Genomic DNA, 20,003 nt, shown 5'->3' on the forward strand with positions numbered 1-20,003 from the left:
TGGAACTGAATTATGGCCAAATCCAACTTTTGCTCCCACTTTTAATGTGTTTTTAGTTTACTTGAGGTCATTTGTGTGGTTTTAAAACAGTCATGATTCATTTTTACTTGGCCGTTTTCCAAACTTCCTTTGTCCTTCAGATTTAAACACAGTTTTGTTGCTATGCCTTTAAAGCTCTATTCAAACTGGATTAGTTTACAGGTTCAGTCATTTAATTTTGACATGATTTAATGGGCCAAATTTCCCCAAACTACCCCAAAATATCCTAGATCGAAACATCGCCCAAGTGCTTACATCAGCATTATGCAACAAGCAAAACACTTCCAAACAATAACAGCACGTTGTGCGGCTAACTGGCAAATAGGCTTGCATTAGGGTTCATTTAACTTACCAAATGCAGCTACTAAGGCAGATAGACTTCAGCTCTGTTTGGGAAGGTGCTAATCTATGTAGGGAAGTGTGTAGGGAACATAATGGTAGTGCTTAGGAACCCTGTGGAATGGAATGCAGCTTATGATTCTGCCTACATAAGTTTAGCCCCACCCATTCACACCTACAGTTATAAGGAGTGTTTCAGCCCTGACTGCTTTTTGAATGAGGGCAACAAATCAGGTCCTGTTCTTCACTCTTAAACCCTATTTGAGCTGGATTAGTATTATCTGGGAACGTGGTGTAAGTTGAGTGATTACCGAAGAACTCCGTGATTTTAATTCAGTACGAATCTGCCATCGTACTTCTCGTTCTTGTTCAAAGTTTCCCACTGTTAAGGAATGCTGTAATTTACATACAGTGCTTACTCAGAATTAACAATCATTGTTAATAATTGAATACAACTACTACATCAGCCTGCTGCCCAAAACCCGTTTGCTGTAGAGAAAAGGAAACATGCAAAGTGAGATTTTTTTGGTGAAATATATCCTTCTACTTTTTAAATTTAAAGGAAAGTTGTGATTAGAGACTTTTTTTTTTTAGTTTGAGCTCTATTTCCTCCCATTCATTTAGGAATTGCTTGTGGGCACCTTCTGCTGTTTAGCAGCCCCGTTTTTGATATAATAGGGGAAATAGGAAGTGGCCAGGCTCCTCATAAACCAGCTCTGGTAATTCTCCTCTCTACAAGTTAATATTTTGAATCATTTGTCAACAATATGTCGGCCTCAACACAATCTGGCCCTCGTTGCGAAAAGTTTGGACACCCCTGGTCCATGGGCTGAACAGGCAGATGCAAACATGTGGACATCACAAAAAACTATGAATTTAAAATGCGCCATTTTTTGCAGCTTATTTTCCATATATGAACCGTATGAGCTCGGGCATGAATGGTATGTTTTGAAACTGACATCGTTTTCTTTATACATCAAACTCTTTAATGGGAAAAATAAATTTGGTACGGGCTCTGGGATGCAGCGTTACCTTTTGAATATAATTGATGTCAGGATCACTTGCAATAACTCGTAGCATAATTTCAATTTATTGACATTCAACACCGATTTCACCAGAAAATGTTATACAATACCTACATGTTAATTTAGTTCATTATGCTTAACAGGCTTATGAAATGTCTCGATTATAGCACCACAAAAGGATCCAACATTACAAATGACATTTACACCATGGCACCTCAGGTAGGGGACAGAGAGAGAGAGTAAGATAAAGTGATGGATGTTGAGGATATATTTTGGCAGTGAGCACACATTGCACAAAAAAAACAAAAAAACACAACCACCAATCATTTACAATGATACAGTGATACATCAGGACAGTCTTGCAGGACATACAAGCTCTCACTGCTAAAATATAGCCATTATACCTTTACTAGAAACCCAAGACAACCACAATTCCCAACATTTCTTCCTAAAGAGGAAAACCCCTCATTTCCAGCTTCTAACTTAATATATGCCCTCCAATACAACACTTATTAACATGCCCTCGTCATCCATCTATGTGAATCCAGTAGGGATGTGCACGGATGCTCGAGCACACTGTTCAGGGTGCCAGTATTCCAATACTGTGGTCCTTATTCAGGTCTTCATTGCATTTCATCACACCAAGACAGAAGAACAGTAAATAACCAATTCGGTGAAATGCAGATTTTGTTTTAACACGAGTTTTGATCATATTTGTACATTTTACTTCACTACACCAAAATGCGAGACTCTTATCCTGTCAAAAGTGCGCCCTCTCCTGGCGACAGCAGAGTAGTGTCGCTTTCCTTGCAGTAGAAAATGCCACCCGGGCTGTCGGTAGAGCGTGGAAGTGTGAGAAGGCTCTATTATATCGAAAATTCATTGACCATGTCTTATAGCTCTATCGAGGAAAGTTATATCGCAATAATTATCGTTTTCGTTTCATCACCCAACCCTAGTCTAGGAGCAACAGCAGCTCAGCCTCAAAGGCCAAAGTGCTGAAACACACGGTGCAGAAAAATAAGACCACTATGCGCCGTGCCAAGTGTCCGCTGGAGAGGTGAAAGGCACCGCCACTGGACTCTGGAGTGGAGTCACACCTCACTATCTAGCAGTCTGAAGGCCGAATCTGGGTTTTGGAGGATGCCAGGAGAGGACTATCTAACGGAACGCATAGTGGCAACAGTAAAGTTTGTGGAGGAGGGATAATGGTCTGGGGCTAGGTTTCCAAAAAGACATGGTCTGCCAGGTTTCATGCAGAACCACTCCAGCAGCCTGCACAGAGCCCTGACCACAACCACCTCACTGAACATTTTTGGGATGGAATGGAAGTCAGGCCTTCTCATTCAACAAGAGTGCCTGGCCTTAGAAATGCTCTTTTGACAGAATGGGCATGAATTCCCACAGATGCTCCGAAACCTAGATGTGATGGTCAAGTGTCAACATACTTTTGGCCATATAGTGTATGTAAACCTCAGACTTTACTCAATGTTTTAGCTCAGTGAGGCTGGCCTAGAGACAAAAGCAAGCGCAATACTATATACTGCTCCTAGTTGTTGGCGAGTGCATGTTAACAGCAGTATTAAAACAGAGGGATGGAATTACTATTGCTGTAAATAAACAGGTCAGAAGCCCGTGCAGAACGCTGAATTCCCTGTGGCTAGAACCTAAAAGCAAGAACGATAGCTAGAGACTTTGATGCACTTCAAAGGCTCTGCTCTCATAATTTAATGATATTATACCAATACTTGTTTGGTTCAACCCCTAACCAACTCCGACTAATAATAATAATAATAATAATAATAATAATAATAACAATAATATAATAATAATAAACCTCAGCACTGCCGACAAGAACCTGAAGAAATGCTCAATTAGGCTTTTCCAGTCAAATGGATCACACGGCTCTAAAATGAGTTAACCAATCAGAATAAGCCCCATAGTGCTCTGGACAACTGGCCAGCTAGTACACGTGCCAAACACAGCCGTGTGCAAAAGTTAACACACCCTCTAGTCCGCACATTTTAACGCACCATTACTGTCTGTTTGCTGATTTTTACACATTGGAAACATTCAAACAAAATGTAGGCTGTGCAAAAGTTATTAGAAAAGGTCCAACGTTCCGTATTTCCAACAGAAACGAACAGAAACCCGAGCAAAAAAAAAATTGCACGCTTAGTTTGTTCACCGTAGAGGATGTGTTAACTCATCGTACGCGCTCGGAAATCGGACAAAACCCGATTTGACCAGGCGTGTTCAAGCTTTTGCATATGACTAAACCTAAACACCCTGTTCCATTCATAAGATCCACTGAACAACTTGATAAAAGCACACCCAGCATATTGGGTTTGGCCCCTACAGTCAGCTGGAATCATCATGCGAGGCCTAGTTGCGACTTTCTGATCCGTATTACTTCTTTGGGTTTAAATATCAGTCTGAACACTAAAACGTAGCAATCTACAAGAACCAAGCTTTGATTATTCACACACTCTACTGTTAGAAATGAACTGCAGCTCGCAGCCTGGAGTAGCAGGACACGTGCTTGGTTTGGCTTGCGTGACGCATTAAAGAGGAATTGCATTGAATTTCGATTTATTTATTTAAATCATTCAGGTGTACAAAGTCATTCAGAGTGGTCTGATGTGGAACGCTTCTCAGCAGAGAAACGTACCGACTCGGATGTCTTTACAGTGGTGCTGATAGGAACCAGGGATCACAAGTCTACGACTCAAATATAGCCACTTTATCTACCATCCAAAACCACCAGCGAGCCTACACTTACCTGAATCTGTAGACGTTCACAGTAGTAAATAGTGGTGAATCTGGAATTTATTCTATGAGGACTATTTTGCACAACATCCTTCGCCACAGGGATGGGCTCCAGCGCCCCCTGCGACCCAGAAGAATAAGCGTGTGTTGGTGTATGAAAGTCTCAAGCCTCAGGAAACGATTTGCATAACAATTTTCATGTAATAACGTAAGGAGGCTTTCAAATGCATTAAAGGCTTCAGATGTCTGGTTCCCATCACCGCTGTGAGCAATTCTGACTCGCTGAATACTGCATTTCACATCAAACCACTTTGAATAATTACTGCTTTTACATCTTAACGACTGCATTACATAAACGTTCTCTTCAGATTTGAACTCACTTTACATGGTCATTTAACTAACTTTACTGTTTTAAAATGCTTGAACTTTGCTATAGCCCTTCTGCTGGGTCCAAATACACCTGTGCGCATACTTAAAGGTACAAAAAGAATGATGCCCTGGTATGAGATCATCAGATGCAGTGCCTCCTAGAACTAGCAGTAAAGCAATGGCACCAAGGGTGAGGGGTGTCTCTCTAAGGAAGAATTCCATTGAGAAAAAAGGTGATAGGTTCACTTTCGTAACTCTTATAAAAAAAAGAGCCAAATATTCAGGCGTTTTGCATTCATTTCTACATCTACATAAACAGCAACAACTATAGCAGGATATGCTGCTCTTCAGGGGGCAGTTGTTTCAGATATGTCACACACAAACTGTAAAACATTCCCACGTTGATCAAGGCTATATGGAAATTATTTCAGGCACTGTTCACCTAACTCTAGCATATAAAAACGAGTTGAGGCAAAAGCAATGCAGATGCTCTCAGGATAACTGAAACTCATGAGTACCTTCGTATTTTTGGGGGGGAAACCGAGGCTTTACTGTTTTATCAGAAGGAATGCACTAATACCCACAAACAACACTCTCAACAATAACTACCATCAAGCTGTGCCTTCCTGCTCCTTTCATGGGCCTAAGTCTACGTCTCGAAAGCACTTCATGGACCACAAATTTCAATTCAATACTATTAGCATTCACATAATATGAGAGGATTATGTCTGTTGAATACACCAGTGAGATATAGGCACGATGTCCAGTAGCTGCCCCACCGTCTCGTCCGCAAAGACCGTCGCAAAATAAATAAAATGCATGTCCTCTAATTCTTGTAAAAGTGAAGGAAAAAAAAATAAAAATACAGAGCAGGTTCCCACTTCTCACCAAGAGGACAATCCTGCTGTAGGGCTGAATGGGAACACAGTAGGAGCCAAATCCCAGCCAGTGCTGTCCTGCTGTCCAGTCCTCTGTCAGTCAGTCTTGTGCTGGCCTCGGGCAAAGTGGCAGGCAAAGTCATACTTGTTTCTGCACCTGTGCCCACAGATGTTACACTGGAAAGGGTTTTCGTAGCCGTGGCAGCCCATGTGGATCGTATAGAGGATGTTATCGGGAAAGTAGATGTGGCAATGTGGGCAGTGGTGGAGCAACTGGGGGTCCTGGCCTGGGGTGGGGGTCCCTGGCTGGCTGTTGGTGCCGCTGGGGGTGCTGGTTCGCTCGCTGCAGGGGCCCACCCCGGGGCTGCAGCCGCTATGCGCCGCCGGCCGCGGCTCCGGGGTAATCGGGGAGGACGCTTGGGCCACGCTAGCCGAGACAGCTGCTGGAGCAGTCACCGGCTGCTGCACGAGGTACGTGGGTTTCTCGTCTGGTAGAGACTCGGCTCCTGGTGATACTGGAGCGCCCTGAGCTTCGGGAGGGAGGCTAGCGAGCTGGCCTGCAAGCGTGGACAGCTGGTTGAGTGGGTTGTCCAAAATAAGGTCCTGCTCGTTCCTGGAGCTGCCTCCGGCCGTGGTCTGCGGGTCTTTGACCAGTCCATCATAGGTCTCCTGGTGGTAGGGATTGATATGGTTACATTTTATTTTAGTACCTTGTCAGTAGCTTACTGGTTCTTTTAGAGCTGCACAACATCTCTCATCTACGACGGCGTTTTAGGGCCACTGTTAATAAAAATAAAAATAGTAGGCTCAAGCAAAAACAAAGGCGGAGCTTAAATCGTATTTTTTTTGTGCACTTTTACCACATGCTATGAAACTTAAGGGAGTCTTGGGAAAAGTTATTTTTCTGCACTTGCTTTACTATCATATGCTTATCAATTAAAATGTGACGTGCTGAATCATCGCAAATGCTGGACTCCAGTGCTGCTGGGGTTTTTAAACACTGTGTCCACTCACTGTCCACTATATTAGACACTCCTGCCTTGTCGGTCCACCTTGTAGATGTAAAGTCAGAGACGACAGCTCATCTGCTGCTGCACAGTTTATGTTGGTCATCCTCTAGTCCTTCATCAGTGGTCACAGGACGCTGCCCACAGGACGCTGTTGGCTGGATATTTTTAGTTGGTGGACACTGAGGTGTTTAAAAACTCCAGCAGCACTGCTGCGTCTGATCCACTCAGGCCAGCACAACACACAATAGCACACCACCACCACCACGTCAGTGTTACTGCAGTGCTGAGAATGATCCACCACCCACATAGTACCTGCTCTGTGAGGGTCCATGGGGGTCCTGACCACTGAAGAACAGGGTAACAGAGTATCAGAGAAACAGATGGACTACAGTCTGTAACTGTAGAACTACAGAGAGCAGCTATACAGTAAGTGGAGCTGATAAAGTGGACAGTGAGCGTAGAAACATGGAGGTGGTCAGGATGTTACGCCTGATCAGCGCATATGCACTGACTGCCTACTAGCTGCTGAAATGTAAACTCAAGCTGCTTTTGTGTGCAACACTGAGAAAGAGAAAGGGTGGGAGAGAAGAGAAGAGAAGATACTGACTGCTTCTTCAATTTCAGACCTTTTCGATCCCTACCTGGTGGAGGTGGGCATGGGGCGGGAGCTCATGACTAAATTCACCAAGGTGGTGCTGGTCAGAGCTGGGCTTCTGCAGCACCATGGACATGGGGTTGTTGACGACGAGGAGTCTGCGGCCATAGGCTAACGAGCTGCCCCTCTTCTGTAGCACGCTCAGCATTTTTCGGTGGGACAGAGAGGAGCGGGCACCCTTCATGGGCAGCAGCTTGTGCCTGCGGCGCCGGTGGTGGGACAGGTTACTGCGGTCACTGCAGCGGAAGGAGCACAGCTCACACTTATAGGGCTTCTCGCCTGTGTGTGAGCGCATGTGTGCCTCTAGGTGGCGCTCGTAAGCAGACGCAAAAGGGCATAAGTGACAGCGATGGGGCTTCTCGCCTGAGAAGATGGAGAACAGAGCAGGACACAGAGGTTATCATACATCAAATCATCAATTCTTCGTTCAGAAATACAGTAGCTAGTAACCTGTGAAGTAAAAAGGCTGCCGCAACCAATTATATTTTGATTTGACTCAATTAATTTATTTGCCAGGATTGCATTCTTGGCACCACATCATTTAATCGCCTATTCTGTGATGCAGGACTGCACAATTAACCATTCTTTAAAACAGAATCCTCAACATGCACAATGTAGCTATGATTAAACTATATTAGGTGCACAGAGCAAGAGTGACTTAGATTGGTGAGAATGTAGCACTAGTAGCCATATTAAATATAATAGCATTGTTGTGCTTCCCTGAGGCGGGTTTAAACCTGGGTCTAACGTGTAAAGCCAGCAACTTATCCCCTTTGCTATAGAGCCAAATGCAAAGGACACACATGCTTGACTTTAACCTCTTATGCTCGTGGGTATATTTAGATTTTTCCATCTGAATGCACAAATCATAGGGCAAATTATTCAGTAACTGCATGACATATACATTTTTTTGTAAACGCTCCCCTCAAATGAACAGAAAGTGTTTTATGATCAAATATGATGCCATATGATTAAAGCCAAAAATCTTAGACGCTCTTTGTATGTTTTATACAAATAACTCAGCTTTCAGCTTCTTGTATTCTAAAGTTTTAGAATAACAACCATCTATTTGACTGGAAAGAAGGTGGTTATAGCTCTCAAACGACACCCACCTGTTGAATGAAGGTTATGAAATATTAAATGTTATGAAGTAAAGAATATGACAAAGTGCATTCCGGAACCACTGGCGGTTCCAAGGAGTTAAAAAGGTTAAACATCATTACTATTCTCACCATTCTCGATCACTATTCTTGCTGTTCTCCCAATGTTGCGTGAAACGTGTGAAGTACTACTGGCAGCTGTCACAACAAACCTGCATCATCATTAAGAATCATAGTCTTTTTTGTGATCTTGAAAACCAGTCTTATGTTGCTTCAAAGATTTATTTTCTTTCAGACATATAGGCTTAAAAGTTATAAAACGAAATTTGTTTATCCAAAAATAATGAAGTGGACCTCAAGTGTATTGTGATAAATAAAGGTGACTTCAGTATTGATTAAAATTATACTGAGCTACTTACCTGTGTGAATGCGTATGTGCTCTATAAGCCTTGCAGTGCCCCTGGTGGCATAATTACAATAGCGGCACTTGAGTTTTCCATCATAGGTACGCTCAAAGCCATCCACCAGCATGCCTGAGCCATCTTCCAGGGACATGTCCACTGCTGGGTGCTCCAGGCCATTCTGTCCAAGACCTAAAAAGGGGGGGGGGATCATCACTATTATCCCAGATACACCAGGACTTGTGACTACAACCGCCATACAATCAAAACTACCATGGATGGTAGTATGAATGCATACCCTTGATATGAATGCTCACTTAACATTAATGTGAAACATCTACGGTTGTCCAGTAAGCTCACCTCACGTTTTTACTGGAAATAATTGCAGGTTATATTAATCCTGTATGAACTGCCATGTCAGTAAACACCCCATCACATGATGACAACCACGCATCAACTGACTACCCACTCCCATCTGACTCAGTCACACACACATAGACATTATGTGGCCAAATCACATTACCACACTTCCCTAGACAGAACCACATACTATGCGGATTACAGTGGTTCTAAAAACGGCCCTCAAGGACCTTCAGAGCGTTCACACTTTTGCAGAAGAGAAAAATCAAGCTACACTCTTGCATCAGGTTCAAAAATCCGTAGGGGTTTCAGTCCATCTTTTCACTGTGAGAAGACAACTCAATGCTACTGGTCTGAAAACCTCCAAGACTGAACTTTGGAGGCGTGGAAAAATACAATTTATTCAATTTTAGAAAACTGAAGGCAACTCGCCTTAAACGAATGGAGGCTGTTATAAGTGCGAGGGGCGCACACACTGAATATTGAAAAATGTGTTGAGGGTGTCGCGCAGTCATCTGATAATTATACGTCTTTCTGCCCCACCCAACACCACCCCACCCCACCCCACCCCCTCCACTAAAAAATGAATAACGTGTAATTAATGGTTGTTTTTGATCATAGCTTAAATAAATGAACGATGTTATAATACGCTATATAAGGGTTACCTTCCGGGATGTCGTCCGTGTCCTTTACTCCACTGACAGACCCTGATATCATGTTGACATGTTGCGTCTGCTGACTAAGGTACTCCTGGAAGTCCTTCACAAAGTCCAACGTCTCTGGCTTCTCTTCGTCCATTGGAAAGATCAGGACCGTTTATGTTCAATGCCTGTAAAATGGATCAAGGTGTTCAGAAAAGCAGGTCAAACAACAACTAACATCAGTACGTTTTGCGCTTGCAACCATAAATAGACGTATTTAAGGAAAGGAATTTGTGCTAATTGAATAACCATCACTGCTGTTGTGGCCAAAATGCTAAACAATATCTCTGTTGCATGGTTTTCACATCGCTTGACCTCCATACTGAGAAACAATGCATGAAGATTTGCATTTTAAAAATGAAATGCTGACCTCAGTATTCAGGACTGAATACTTCATGACTTGAAATATAACAAAGGCACAACTGTATTGCTTTCCGAACTGCAGTACTCAAAACAACACAATCAACGTAATGGATCTTCTCATTTTGGCACATTTTTCAGATTGTGCATGTGCCCTGCATTTCTGGTTGCATTTTAAAGACACACACAAAAAAAAAAAAACAAAGAGGTCAAACATGAAAATGTAATTATGGTTTTGCTTTTTAACATGTTTTGTTTTTCATTTCGGCACATATTCTGACTGTCACAACGGAAAAGTAAAGTCTTGTGTGCATTGCTTTTCACATTTTATCCCCCGCTGTGGCGACTGCTTTTCAGTCTGGCAAGAATCCCTATAAAGAGAATAGAAAAGAAGTAGCATCTTAAACTCTTTGGAACCAAATTCACCGTTTCATGTTCCTCATAACGTTCATATTCCATAAGCTCCGTTCAGAAGCTGGGCGTCGTGTGAGGCTGTAGCTCTTCTCTCCAGTCTAATAGACAGTGATGTCATTTTAAACCCTTATAATAAAAGAAGCTGAACTTTGTTTTTCTACTGAAAGTCGACCCGTTTTTCCTCAAATCTGGGCTCTAAACTATAAACAGACGGCGTCTCTTCAGTGATCTGCTCTGGAAACATCACTTTTAGAAAACAACACAAAGAGTGTCTGAGATTTTTGGCTCTCAGCAGTAAATTGTAAGCATATGGTGATATGTGGAGATCATAAAACACATGATCTGTTCCTTTGAGGGGAACTTTTACCTAAATTAGAATAAATAAATCAAATCAAAACGCACCTTCATTTCATGCAGCTACTGAATAATTTGTCTTACAATTTGGTCACAGAAATTCAGACGTACAACACTACAACAAACACAGGGCGTGAGTAGAAACCAACAACTGCAGGTGCCCGATGGCTTTTAGAGAGGGAGAAAACTGGCTGGGCAGCTAAACGCGAGTCCTTTCACGTCTTGGTGCTGATGGGGTAAAATAAAAGGAGAGCTTTTGAGACTCACACAGGTGTTTTAAGGTAGTTAGACCTGTCCAGGTAGCTAGACAGCGGGTTATCTGTCCAGTTGGCATGGTAACGGGTGTTGCTATGATAGCGAAGGCTGACGTTAGTAAGTTAAGCCACCTATTTGTTTTAGCCAGTTAGCTTAGCATTTAGGTGGCTAACTCCCTAGCATTCGCCAGCTTTCAACTAGAACTGCGTCCATAAGTTCGTTACCTTTCAGCCGGCCGTCTCGACGAGATAGTACGGGGGGAATAAGACAGCGGTTCGGCGTCCGATCCGGGTGGAGAGGGTCAGATCAGCAGGTTTCTCTCCATGCCAGGCTGAGTAGCTGTAGCATTAGCTCGTCGCTGGCTAACTGGCTAACCGGCTTCAGTACAGCCTCTTCTACGCAACACAGCGCGGTGAGCGAAGCTCTCGGCTCGTTGCGGTGACTTATCAACTGTTTACCACCGGCTTTCTGGAAAACGAAGCCGTAAATGCGGCAAAAAAATCCCCCGAAAAATCAAAACAAAGGCAAATCGGCTCCTGCTAAAAGTTCGCACCTCATGAGCACCGCTGCATTTCTTCCCCACGTCCCCGTCACCGCAACATTCCGTTCCCACCTTCACTCCTTAAAGTGGAATCCCAGCATTTTTTGCACGTTTCTCGTCATTAAAGCCGTTTTCATGAAACTGGGTTAGTATTTTTAGCAATGGTGATGACATGAGCCAGACGTGTGACGTGTTTATCGCACCATATGGTTATGAATGCGCGGCCCTTTGTTTTGGTCCATTTGCTTGACTTTATTTCGTGGTAGAGGGGCACACGCAGCACACGGGGCCAAACAGACCCCACATTTATGACTATTTTACCACCATCAGAACCAAGGATGTGGGTGTAGGCTCGCTGGTGGTTCTGGATAGTACATTAAATGGCTATGTTTGTGTTGGGTGGCCCCTGGTTCCCATCACCACCACTGTAAAGACATCTGAGTAAGAGTCTCTGCAAGGAAGCGCTTTACATCAAGCTACTCTGTGTAGGTCTGTTTATGTTACAACGATGGGGTTATGCAAAAATGTGGTATAGCTTTTCATAGGATTTCCCCTTTAAATAAACCGTCAGAGCTGTTTACGTCTGAAGTGTTTCAGCGTCTCTTAAAAAAACAAAAACAAAAAAAACAAACATTAAATGGTTACGAATAATTATTTCTGGTCGTTTTAGGATAAAGGTTTACCTTAAAAATCTAGTCATGGCAGAGAGGTGCACGCAGATGAAAGACAAAATAACTTTTTTTTAACAACAGATTTACCACAATCTTACCTTAACATTACTTTAGAAAACAGATCTAAATTGTTCTAAATCTGTGGGAAAAAAATATATATATTTACTCGAAGTAGGTTTTACGGGTAGGTTAGATAAAATGTATTCTAGCGTGTTTGGGCTTTTGTCATGCTGGGGGACTCTAATTGTGAAGAGTGGCATTGGGAGCCGCCATGTTTAGAGCTCATCTTTTTTTTCTTTTTTATTGCAAATAATCATAAATACACGCACGTAAATGACAGTAGGATGCATAACAGCTCAACATTTACATGTACATTACCAGGAAAAAAAGAAAAGGATTCATTTCAGGAACATTTCTATGTTTATGAGGAGCCTGGCCGCTTCCTATTTCCCCCGTTATATCAGAAACAGGGCTGCTGAACAGCAGAGGGCGCCGGCGAGCGAGTCCTCGATTAATGGGAGTGAAGAATGTACCCAAGATACCATTAACAAGGAAGCATCTATGCAATATTCTTTAAAGCTGCTATTTTATTAGGACATATTTATAGGGGGGATTATCAGTGAATGGCTGTTTTGATGCTGTTGAGCTGATCACCAGGTTGTAACTAATGGAATGGATTCATGAGATAAAAGCTGCCGTAGGAAACTATTGTTGCACTTCTTATCAACTTTACGCCGATCAGGGATTAACATTATCCCTGTTTCTATGCTCACTGTCCACTTTATCAGCTCCACTTACTGTATAGCTGCTCTCTGTAGTTCTACAGTTACAGACTGTAGTCCATCTGTTTCTCTGATACTCTGTTACCCTGTTCTTCAGTGGTCAGGACCCCCATGGACCCTCACAGAGCAGGTACTGTTTGGGTGGTGGATCATTCTCAGCACTGCAGTAACACTGACGTGGTGGTGGTGTGTTAGTGTGTGTTGTGCTGGTATGAGTGGATCAGACACAGCAGTGCTGCTGGAGTTTTTAAACACTGTGTCCACTCACTGTCCACTCTATTAGACACTCCTACCTCATCGGTCCACCTTGTAGGTGTAAAGTCAGAGACGACAGCTCATCTGCTGCTGCACAGTTTGTGTTGGTCATCCTCTAGTCCTTCATCAGTGGTCACAGGACGCTGTTGGCTGGGTATTTTTGGTTGGTGGACTATTCTCAGTCCAGGAAGGAGTTGCTTTCTTTGCTCAAACTTAATAAAGAACTATTATTTAGTTGTTTTGAATGTATTGATGATCCTGTGATCATCTACTGGCTTATTATATGCAGTACTGTATATCCACAGTCAGATGCCAAGAACAATTTGATGACTACTTGAACCAAGTGCATTACTTTAAATAGCTGGATTGACTCATTTATGTTTCATAGTGTTTAATATTTAAACAGCAGGGAAGTTAGCTGAAGATCGCATTGCCCCATTTGTGTCAGAGTTGTAGGAAAGCCATTGAGGAGAGTGTGACAAATGACCGGTTAGGCCGAGAGCTTTGTATCCACTACGGTGACACGTCTCTGGGCTGCAGTGTAACGAGAATCTCCCTGTAACACACACCCTTGCTGCCAGTGATCGCGGTTCATGTGACGGAGGAACGAGTCGAAGCTCGGCCTGATTCTCTGAAAATGTCAACAAACGCTCTTTCAGTAGTATTAAAATTGTTTTTGATTGGCAGTTGCCAGGGATTTGGAGGTCCTAAGCAGTGTGACCAGGTCATTCTATGGAAAATGGACCCTCAAAAGTGTTACAGGAGGAAAAATGCGAAACAGTTTTTGAGATCATAAGAGGTCATGAGGCCTCTTAGCTGTAGGTTGGTTACAGGGTTGATGGTAATCTTTTGCCTACTGCCCACATATGTGGTCATGCAACAACTGATCTAATTCCATTAAATACTGTTTGTAGACCTCGAAGGAAAAGCTGCTAATTCTCTCTAAAGCATTTGCAAGCAAATATAAAGTTACAGATACACGAAGAGTGTGACAGGGAATGGGACAGAATGGGACAGGAGTGGGCTGGGAATATAACAGAGTTTGGGAGACAGGAAATGGGTCAGGACTGGGAATGGGTCAGATTGGGAGGAGGAATGAGACAGTGTAAGACAGGAATAGGGCAGGGAGTGAGACAGGCAATGAGACGGAAGGAAGTGGGACAAGGGAAGGGGAATGGGACAGGGGTGGAAAGGGGAAAGGGAATGGGACAGGACATGGAAAAGGGAATGGGACAGGGAATGAGAGGGAATGGGAGAAAGGGAGTGGGACAGGGGGTGGGACACAAGGAGTGGGAAGGGTAATGGGACAGGGAGTGGGATGGGGGTGGAAAAGGGAAAGGGAATGGGACGGGGTGGAAAAGGGAGTGGGAAAGGAAATGAGATGGGATGGGAGAAAGGGAGTAGGACAGGGAGTGGGAAGGGAAATGGGACAGGGGGTGGGACAAGGAAGGGGAAGGGGAATGGGACAGGGAGCGGGACGGGGGTGGAAAAGGGAAAGGGAATGGAACAGGGAGTGGTAAAGGGAATGAGACGGAATGGGAGAAAGGGAGTGGGACAGAGAATGGGACAGTGGGTGGGAAAGGGAATTGGACAGGGACTGGGAGAAAGCGTGGGAAAGGATGCTTATGCTTTTCATCCATGATGTGTTCCTTTAACGCAGGGTATCCACACACGTGACATAGCATTTGCTATTTCATATTCATATTTTTATGCTCTTCTAAGTAATAAAATCATCTTTCTGATTTTATTTACTTTATGAAATCTGTTTTTAGTGATTCTACATGAAAAGGTTTAGTGTGTTTGGCTACAACCTCCATCTCTAATGAGCAAAACAGGGCCAATCAAAACAAAAATATGACGCACAGCTTATTCCTCATTCCAGAAACGTCCATCATCAGATCCCAGTAATTGATCACAGCATAAGATTTACATTTACTGTTTAACTTTATTACAGTCATTTATGCAAACGCAGTAACAGGTTGTGATTGGATCACATTTCCATCACGGTGTTCATAGACGAGGGTTTTTGACCTCAAATTCTAAAAGTCATTTTTAAAATCATTTTAACTTTTGTGATGTTAGGGAGGCAAACTGTTCTGTGCTGTAAGGTAATCACAGGAGAGTGAGTGTCCTTTCGCCTAGCGGCCTCTAGATGGCGCATAAAAACAAGATATGGATTTAACCGCAGTGTGGAAACCCTGAAGTTAAACCCTTTAAACACAAATAAATCCTGTAAAAACACAGTCAGCCACTAAAACATCAGAGTGCTTTTTGTTCAGAACTCGCTGAATGTATATCTCTTGGTATTTTAAGGCTTTATGTCTTGTTGTTTTTCTCTTTGGTGCGTCAAACAGGCGAAATGAACTGTTTTAATTCAACTAAATGACAGTAGAACAGGAATATTAGGAACATTAGGGTTAAATCTTTAACGGCATTCCGGTCGAAAGGTGATGAAACATCATGTTTTCTGTTTTGCAGGTTTCGCTTTACTGTTGGGGACAAATTCAGACATGACAGCCACCCTTGGCGAGTTGAACTACGACCCCTGAAGCAGTCAATTACAGCAGTCCCTAATGGCCTGTCAACACTAATGTTATTTTATAGCAATTTAATTATGCTCAGGTTTCCTGCGAAGCCACTTCCCTTTAAATAATTCAAGCAGGGTGACAATAATTTGTCAGTTGAAAAAGATGAATAGGGTTTTGAAGTGGGGCCCTTCTGTTGGAAACTTATTGTTGTCAAAGCTGGAGTTCAGCCTTACATGCAGCAAACGTTGCCAAGGCGATTAAAGGTTATTTGACTCTTCATTGGGATATTTTATCTAATCAGTGGTGTGACTGATGCAGTCCTGCACTGTAAAAGGAAAGTTCTTTTACTTAAGCTGCTATATTTCTTTTATTTTTATTCAAATTTAACTTCTCCTTTTACAAAAAAATTACTCGGCTCTAAATAGTTAAAAGTACAGAAGCATAAAACCTGTAAAAAGGAACATATTCCACGATTTTCCATGTAAAAGGAATGCATTCAGTTGTAAAAGGAATGTAATTCCGTCATTTTTCCCATGATTTTCCAAATATAGCCATTTTATTTACTACGCATCATTTCTGATTCGGTGGTTGAGATGTAAACAGAGTCTTTCAGAGTGGGTCTGATGTAAAAGTGGCTCATTGTTGAGAAACTTGCAGGCTCAGATTTCTTTACAGTGGTGGTGATAGGAACCAGAGGTCGTAACTCAGATGTAGCCGTTTTATTTACTATGTAAAAACATTTATTTACTACAGTGAACCGTCTGATTTACATATATATATATATATATATATATATATATATATATATAATGTAGATGATGGTGAAATAGTTATAAATCTGAAAAAAAAATGTTTTCATTGGGGACTATTTTGCCTTCTAACACCCTGCTTTGATCCTTCCACCATAAACTGGTTAAAATAAGTTGATTTAAATACATTTTAGGCCAAAATCTTTATCACTAAGCTGCTGGTAAACAGTGCTGCAGACGTCAGGCTGAGGATTCAGAACCAGTTCATGGCATAACTTTCTGCCAGGTTTACATTTAGAGGCATTAAACTCCTCAGACGTCTGGTTCCTATCACCACCACTGTGACCACTTCAGACTTTGTAAGATTCCCTAGAATGGTGCATTTTACATCAAACCACACTGAATGACTTTGTTGACACATCAACCGTTTAATTATGCAGATATTTTTTTAAAAATGGTGGGTTTCATCTTTTCGAGATGACTAAGCAACAGCAGTGGCTTCTTCCAAGCTTTATTATTGGTTAAACTGTAGTTATAACGATTCATTAAGCTTAAATCATCAAAGAATAACATGACACGCTTTCCTTTTACAGTATTTGTATATTCTACCTGGACATTTAGGTCTAATTTAAATAAACAGGGGAATTGAGTCATGGAATACATTCCTAATGCAGTGAAATATGTTCCTTTTACATGGAAATTCATGGGGAAAATGATGAAAGAAATTCTTTGTACAACACATTCCTTTAACAAGGATAATTGTGGGGAAAAAGCACAGGATATGTTGGTTTTAGAATGGAATACATTCATTTGACTTGGGAATATAATAATGGAATATATAGCTTTCCTTTTCCAGTGGACTACATTCCTTTTATATTTATATTATCATGGGGAAAATATGACAAATAAAATTCCTTGTTCAGTGGAGCATGTTCTTCTTACATGGAAAAGTATAGGAATAAATGATGAAATATGTGGCTTCAAGAAAGGAATTTGTTCCTTTTGCATTGAAATTCATAGGAATCAAAAATGATGGAATACATTCCTTTTTATCATAAAAAATCCAAGCAAAATCAAGAAATAACTTCTTTTTCACAAAGCAACACAAATGTTACCTGGAAAAATGTGAAATAAATTCCTTTTACAATGCTGTATATTCCTTTTACGTGGATCAGTGTGGGGAAAAACATCATAAATTCCTTTTATCACAAAACAAATATTCCTTGTACAGTGAAATGCATTCCTGTTTTCCTATGGAAAACTGTGGACAGATTTTCTTTTATGGTGAAATGCGTTCCTTTTGCCTTTTTTCAGATTTATAACTATTTCACCATCATCTACATTATATATATATATATATATATATATATATATATATATATATATATATATGTAAATCAGACGGTTCACTGTAGTAAATAAATGTTTTTACATAGTAAATAAAACGGCTATATCTGAGTTACGACCTCTGGTTCCTATCACCACCACTGTAAAGAAATCTGAGCCTGCAAGTTTCTCAACAATGAGCCACTTTTACATCAGACCCACTCTGAATGACTCTGTTTACATCTCAACCACCGAATCAGAAATGATGCGTAGTAAATAAAATGGCTATATTTGGAAAATCATGGGAAAAATGACGGAATTACATTCCTTTTACAACTGAATGCATTCCTTTTACATGGAAAATCATGGAATATGTTCCTTTTACAGTTTTTATGCTTCTGTACTTTTAACTATTTAGAGCTGAGTACTTTTTTGTAAAAGTAGAAGTTAAATTTGAATAAAAATAAAAGAAATGTAAATAAAATGGCTATATCTGTGCTACGATCTCTGGTTCCTATTACTACCACTGTAAAGATTGGCTTTGGACAGTAAATCATGGTTCGGATAGTAAATCAATGTTTTGGAAAGTAAATCAATGTTTTGGAAAGTAAATCAATGTTTTGGATAATAAATCAATGTTTTGAATAGTAAATCAATGTTTTGGATAGTAAATCAATGTTTTGGATAATAAATCAATGTTTTGGATAATAAATCAATGTTTTGAATAGTAAATCAATGTTTTGGATAATAAATCAATGTTTTGGATAGTAAATCAATGTTTTGGATAGTAAATCAATGTTTTGGATAATAAATCAATGTTTTGGAAAGTAAATCAATGTTTTGGATAGTAAATCAATGTTTTGGATAATAAATCAATGTTTTGGATAATAAATCAATGTTTTGGATAGTAAATCAATGTTTTGGATAATAAATCAATGTTTTGGAAAGTAAATCAATGTTTTGGAAAGTAAATCAATGTTTTGGATAATAAATCAATATTTTGGATAGTACATAAATATTTGGGATAGTAAATAAATGGTTTGCATAGTAAATCAATGTTTTTACATAGTAAATAAAATGGCTATATTTGCATTACGACCCCTGGTTCCTATCACCACCACTGTAAAAATACCAGACTCTGCCAGTTACTTGGCAATAAGCCACTTTTACACTAGACCACTCTGAATGACTCTGTTTACATCCCAACCACCCAATTAATCAGAGATTTTGAAAAGTCTGTGGAATTCCCCGTTAAAGTGGAAGTGCAGCCCGTGTTGTCAGCCAGGCCGCTCGGTCCGGTTTGTGTTGGTTTGATTTCAGCATCTGTCGCCCTCCGGCCTCCTCCACCTGCTCGCGGCTGCAAGTCGGCCACACTGTCTTTCTGGCTGTAATTCACATTTAAAAGCTTCTAAATGAGTGGGGACACCCCCCCCCCCTACGCCCCCCCCCCCCCACCCCCACACACCCCTCTTCCCCACAGAGCTTGATTTATGGGCTGTTTGTGGTTTTATAGAAGGTGAAACAATACCCAAAAGGAATTGGGTATTAATTTGGAGAAGCCCTTCAGACACCCCAGTCCCCAGCCTTGCACACACACACACACACACACACACACACACACTTGAGCACATTTTCTCTGAAAGCTGCAGAGCCTTTTAAACAGGACACGAGTCCTGAAGAAAGCCTTTTTTAATCCGGCCTGAAAAGGGCAGCTATAGAAACGGCACATCATTACAGCTACAGGCTGAAGGAGGGCCGGGGGTCAGGATTTATTCTTGGAGATATAGACCCCCCCCCCACACCACCACGCCCCCCACCCCGCCGCCCCCCACCATGGCTCCACACGGGGCGTGTGGCAAAGGGACAAAAAAAGAAAAGGGGCCACAGAAACAGCAGAAAGGAAGCGCATTATTAAGCTTTTCACTCTCGCGCCACTTCATTTGCTCGCGCGCCGCCTGTGTAATGAATGTAATTGCTACCCTTTGATGAGCCGCTATTATGTGAATCACACTTTAAATGGGCAAACAACACCCCCCCGCCCCCCGCTCCCCCCTTACCGTCCACCGCCCCCTACTCACCCGCGGCGGCTATAAGATACCCCTCATTATGCTAGAGAGAACAA

The 20,003-nt window shown here is 41.7% G+C and overlaps 1 protein-coding gene across 2 annotated transcripts; it reads right to left on the reverse strand.

Annotated features, from left to right (window-relative positions):
- Positions 1-1,445: 1,445 nt before the first annotated feature.
- On the reverse strand, positions 1,446-11,621 carry ikzf5 (IKAROS family zinc finger 5). Of its 2 annotated transcripts, XM_017683303.2 has the most exons (6): positions 11,254-11,621; positions 9,611-9,774; positions 8,604-8,777; positions 7,071-7,447; positions 6,742-6,774; positions 1,446-6,088 (listed from the first exon to the last, which is right to left on the reverse strand). In XM_017683303.2, exons 2-6 carry the CDS (start codon positions 9,741-9,743, stop codon positions 5,516-5,518), a joined length of 1,290 nt encoding a protein of 429 aa, XP_017538792.1. In that variant the 5' UTR covers positions 9,744-9,774; positions 11,254-11,621; the 3' UTR covers positions 1,446-5,515. The 2 variants fall into 2 exon arrangements, with proteins under 2 accessions (XP_017538792.1, XP_017538793.1); XM_017683304.2 differs by lacking the exon at positions 6,742-6,774 and having other exon boundaries at positions 11,254-11,619.
- Between the last annotated feature and the right edge of the window lie 8,382 nt (positions 11,622-20,003).

The sequence above is a fragment of the Pygocentrus nattereri genome, chromosome 10 (genome assembly GCF_015220715.1).
Source record: "Pygocentrus nattereri isolate fPygNat1 chromosome 10, fPygNat1.pri, whole genome shotgun sequence".
NCBI lineage: Eukaryota > Metazoa > Chordata > Actinopteri > Characiformes > Serrasalmidae > Pygocentrus > Pygocentrus nattereri.

Coding starts and splice junctions, on each gene's coding strand:
- ikzf5 (XM_017683303.2), bottom strand. CDS start 9,743: ATGGACGAAGAGAAGCCAGAGACGTTGGACTTTGTGAAGGACTTCCAG. Junction 8,778..9,610: donor CACGGACGACATCCCGGAAG/GTAACCCTTATA, acceptor CCCCCTTTTTAG/GTCTTGGACAGAATGGCCTG. Junction 6,775..7,070: donor CCCATGCCCACCTCCACCAG/GTAGGGATCGAA, acceptor CCTGTTCTTCAG/TGGTCAGGACCCCCATGGAC.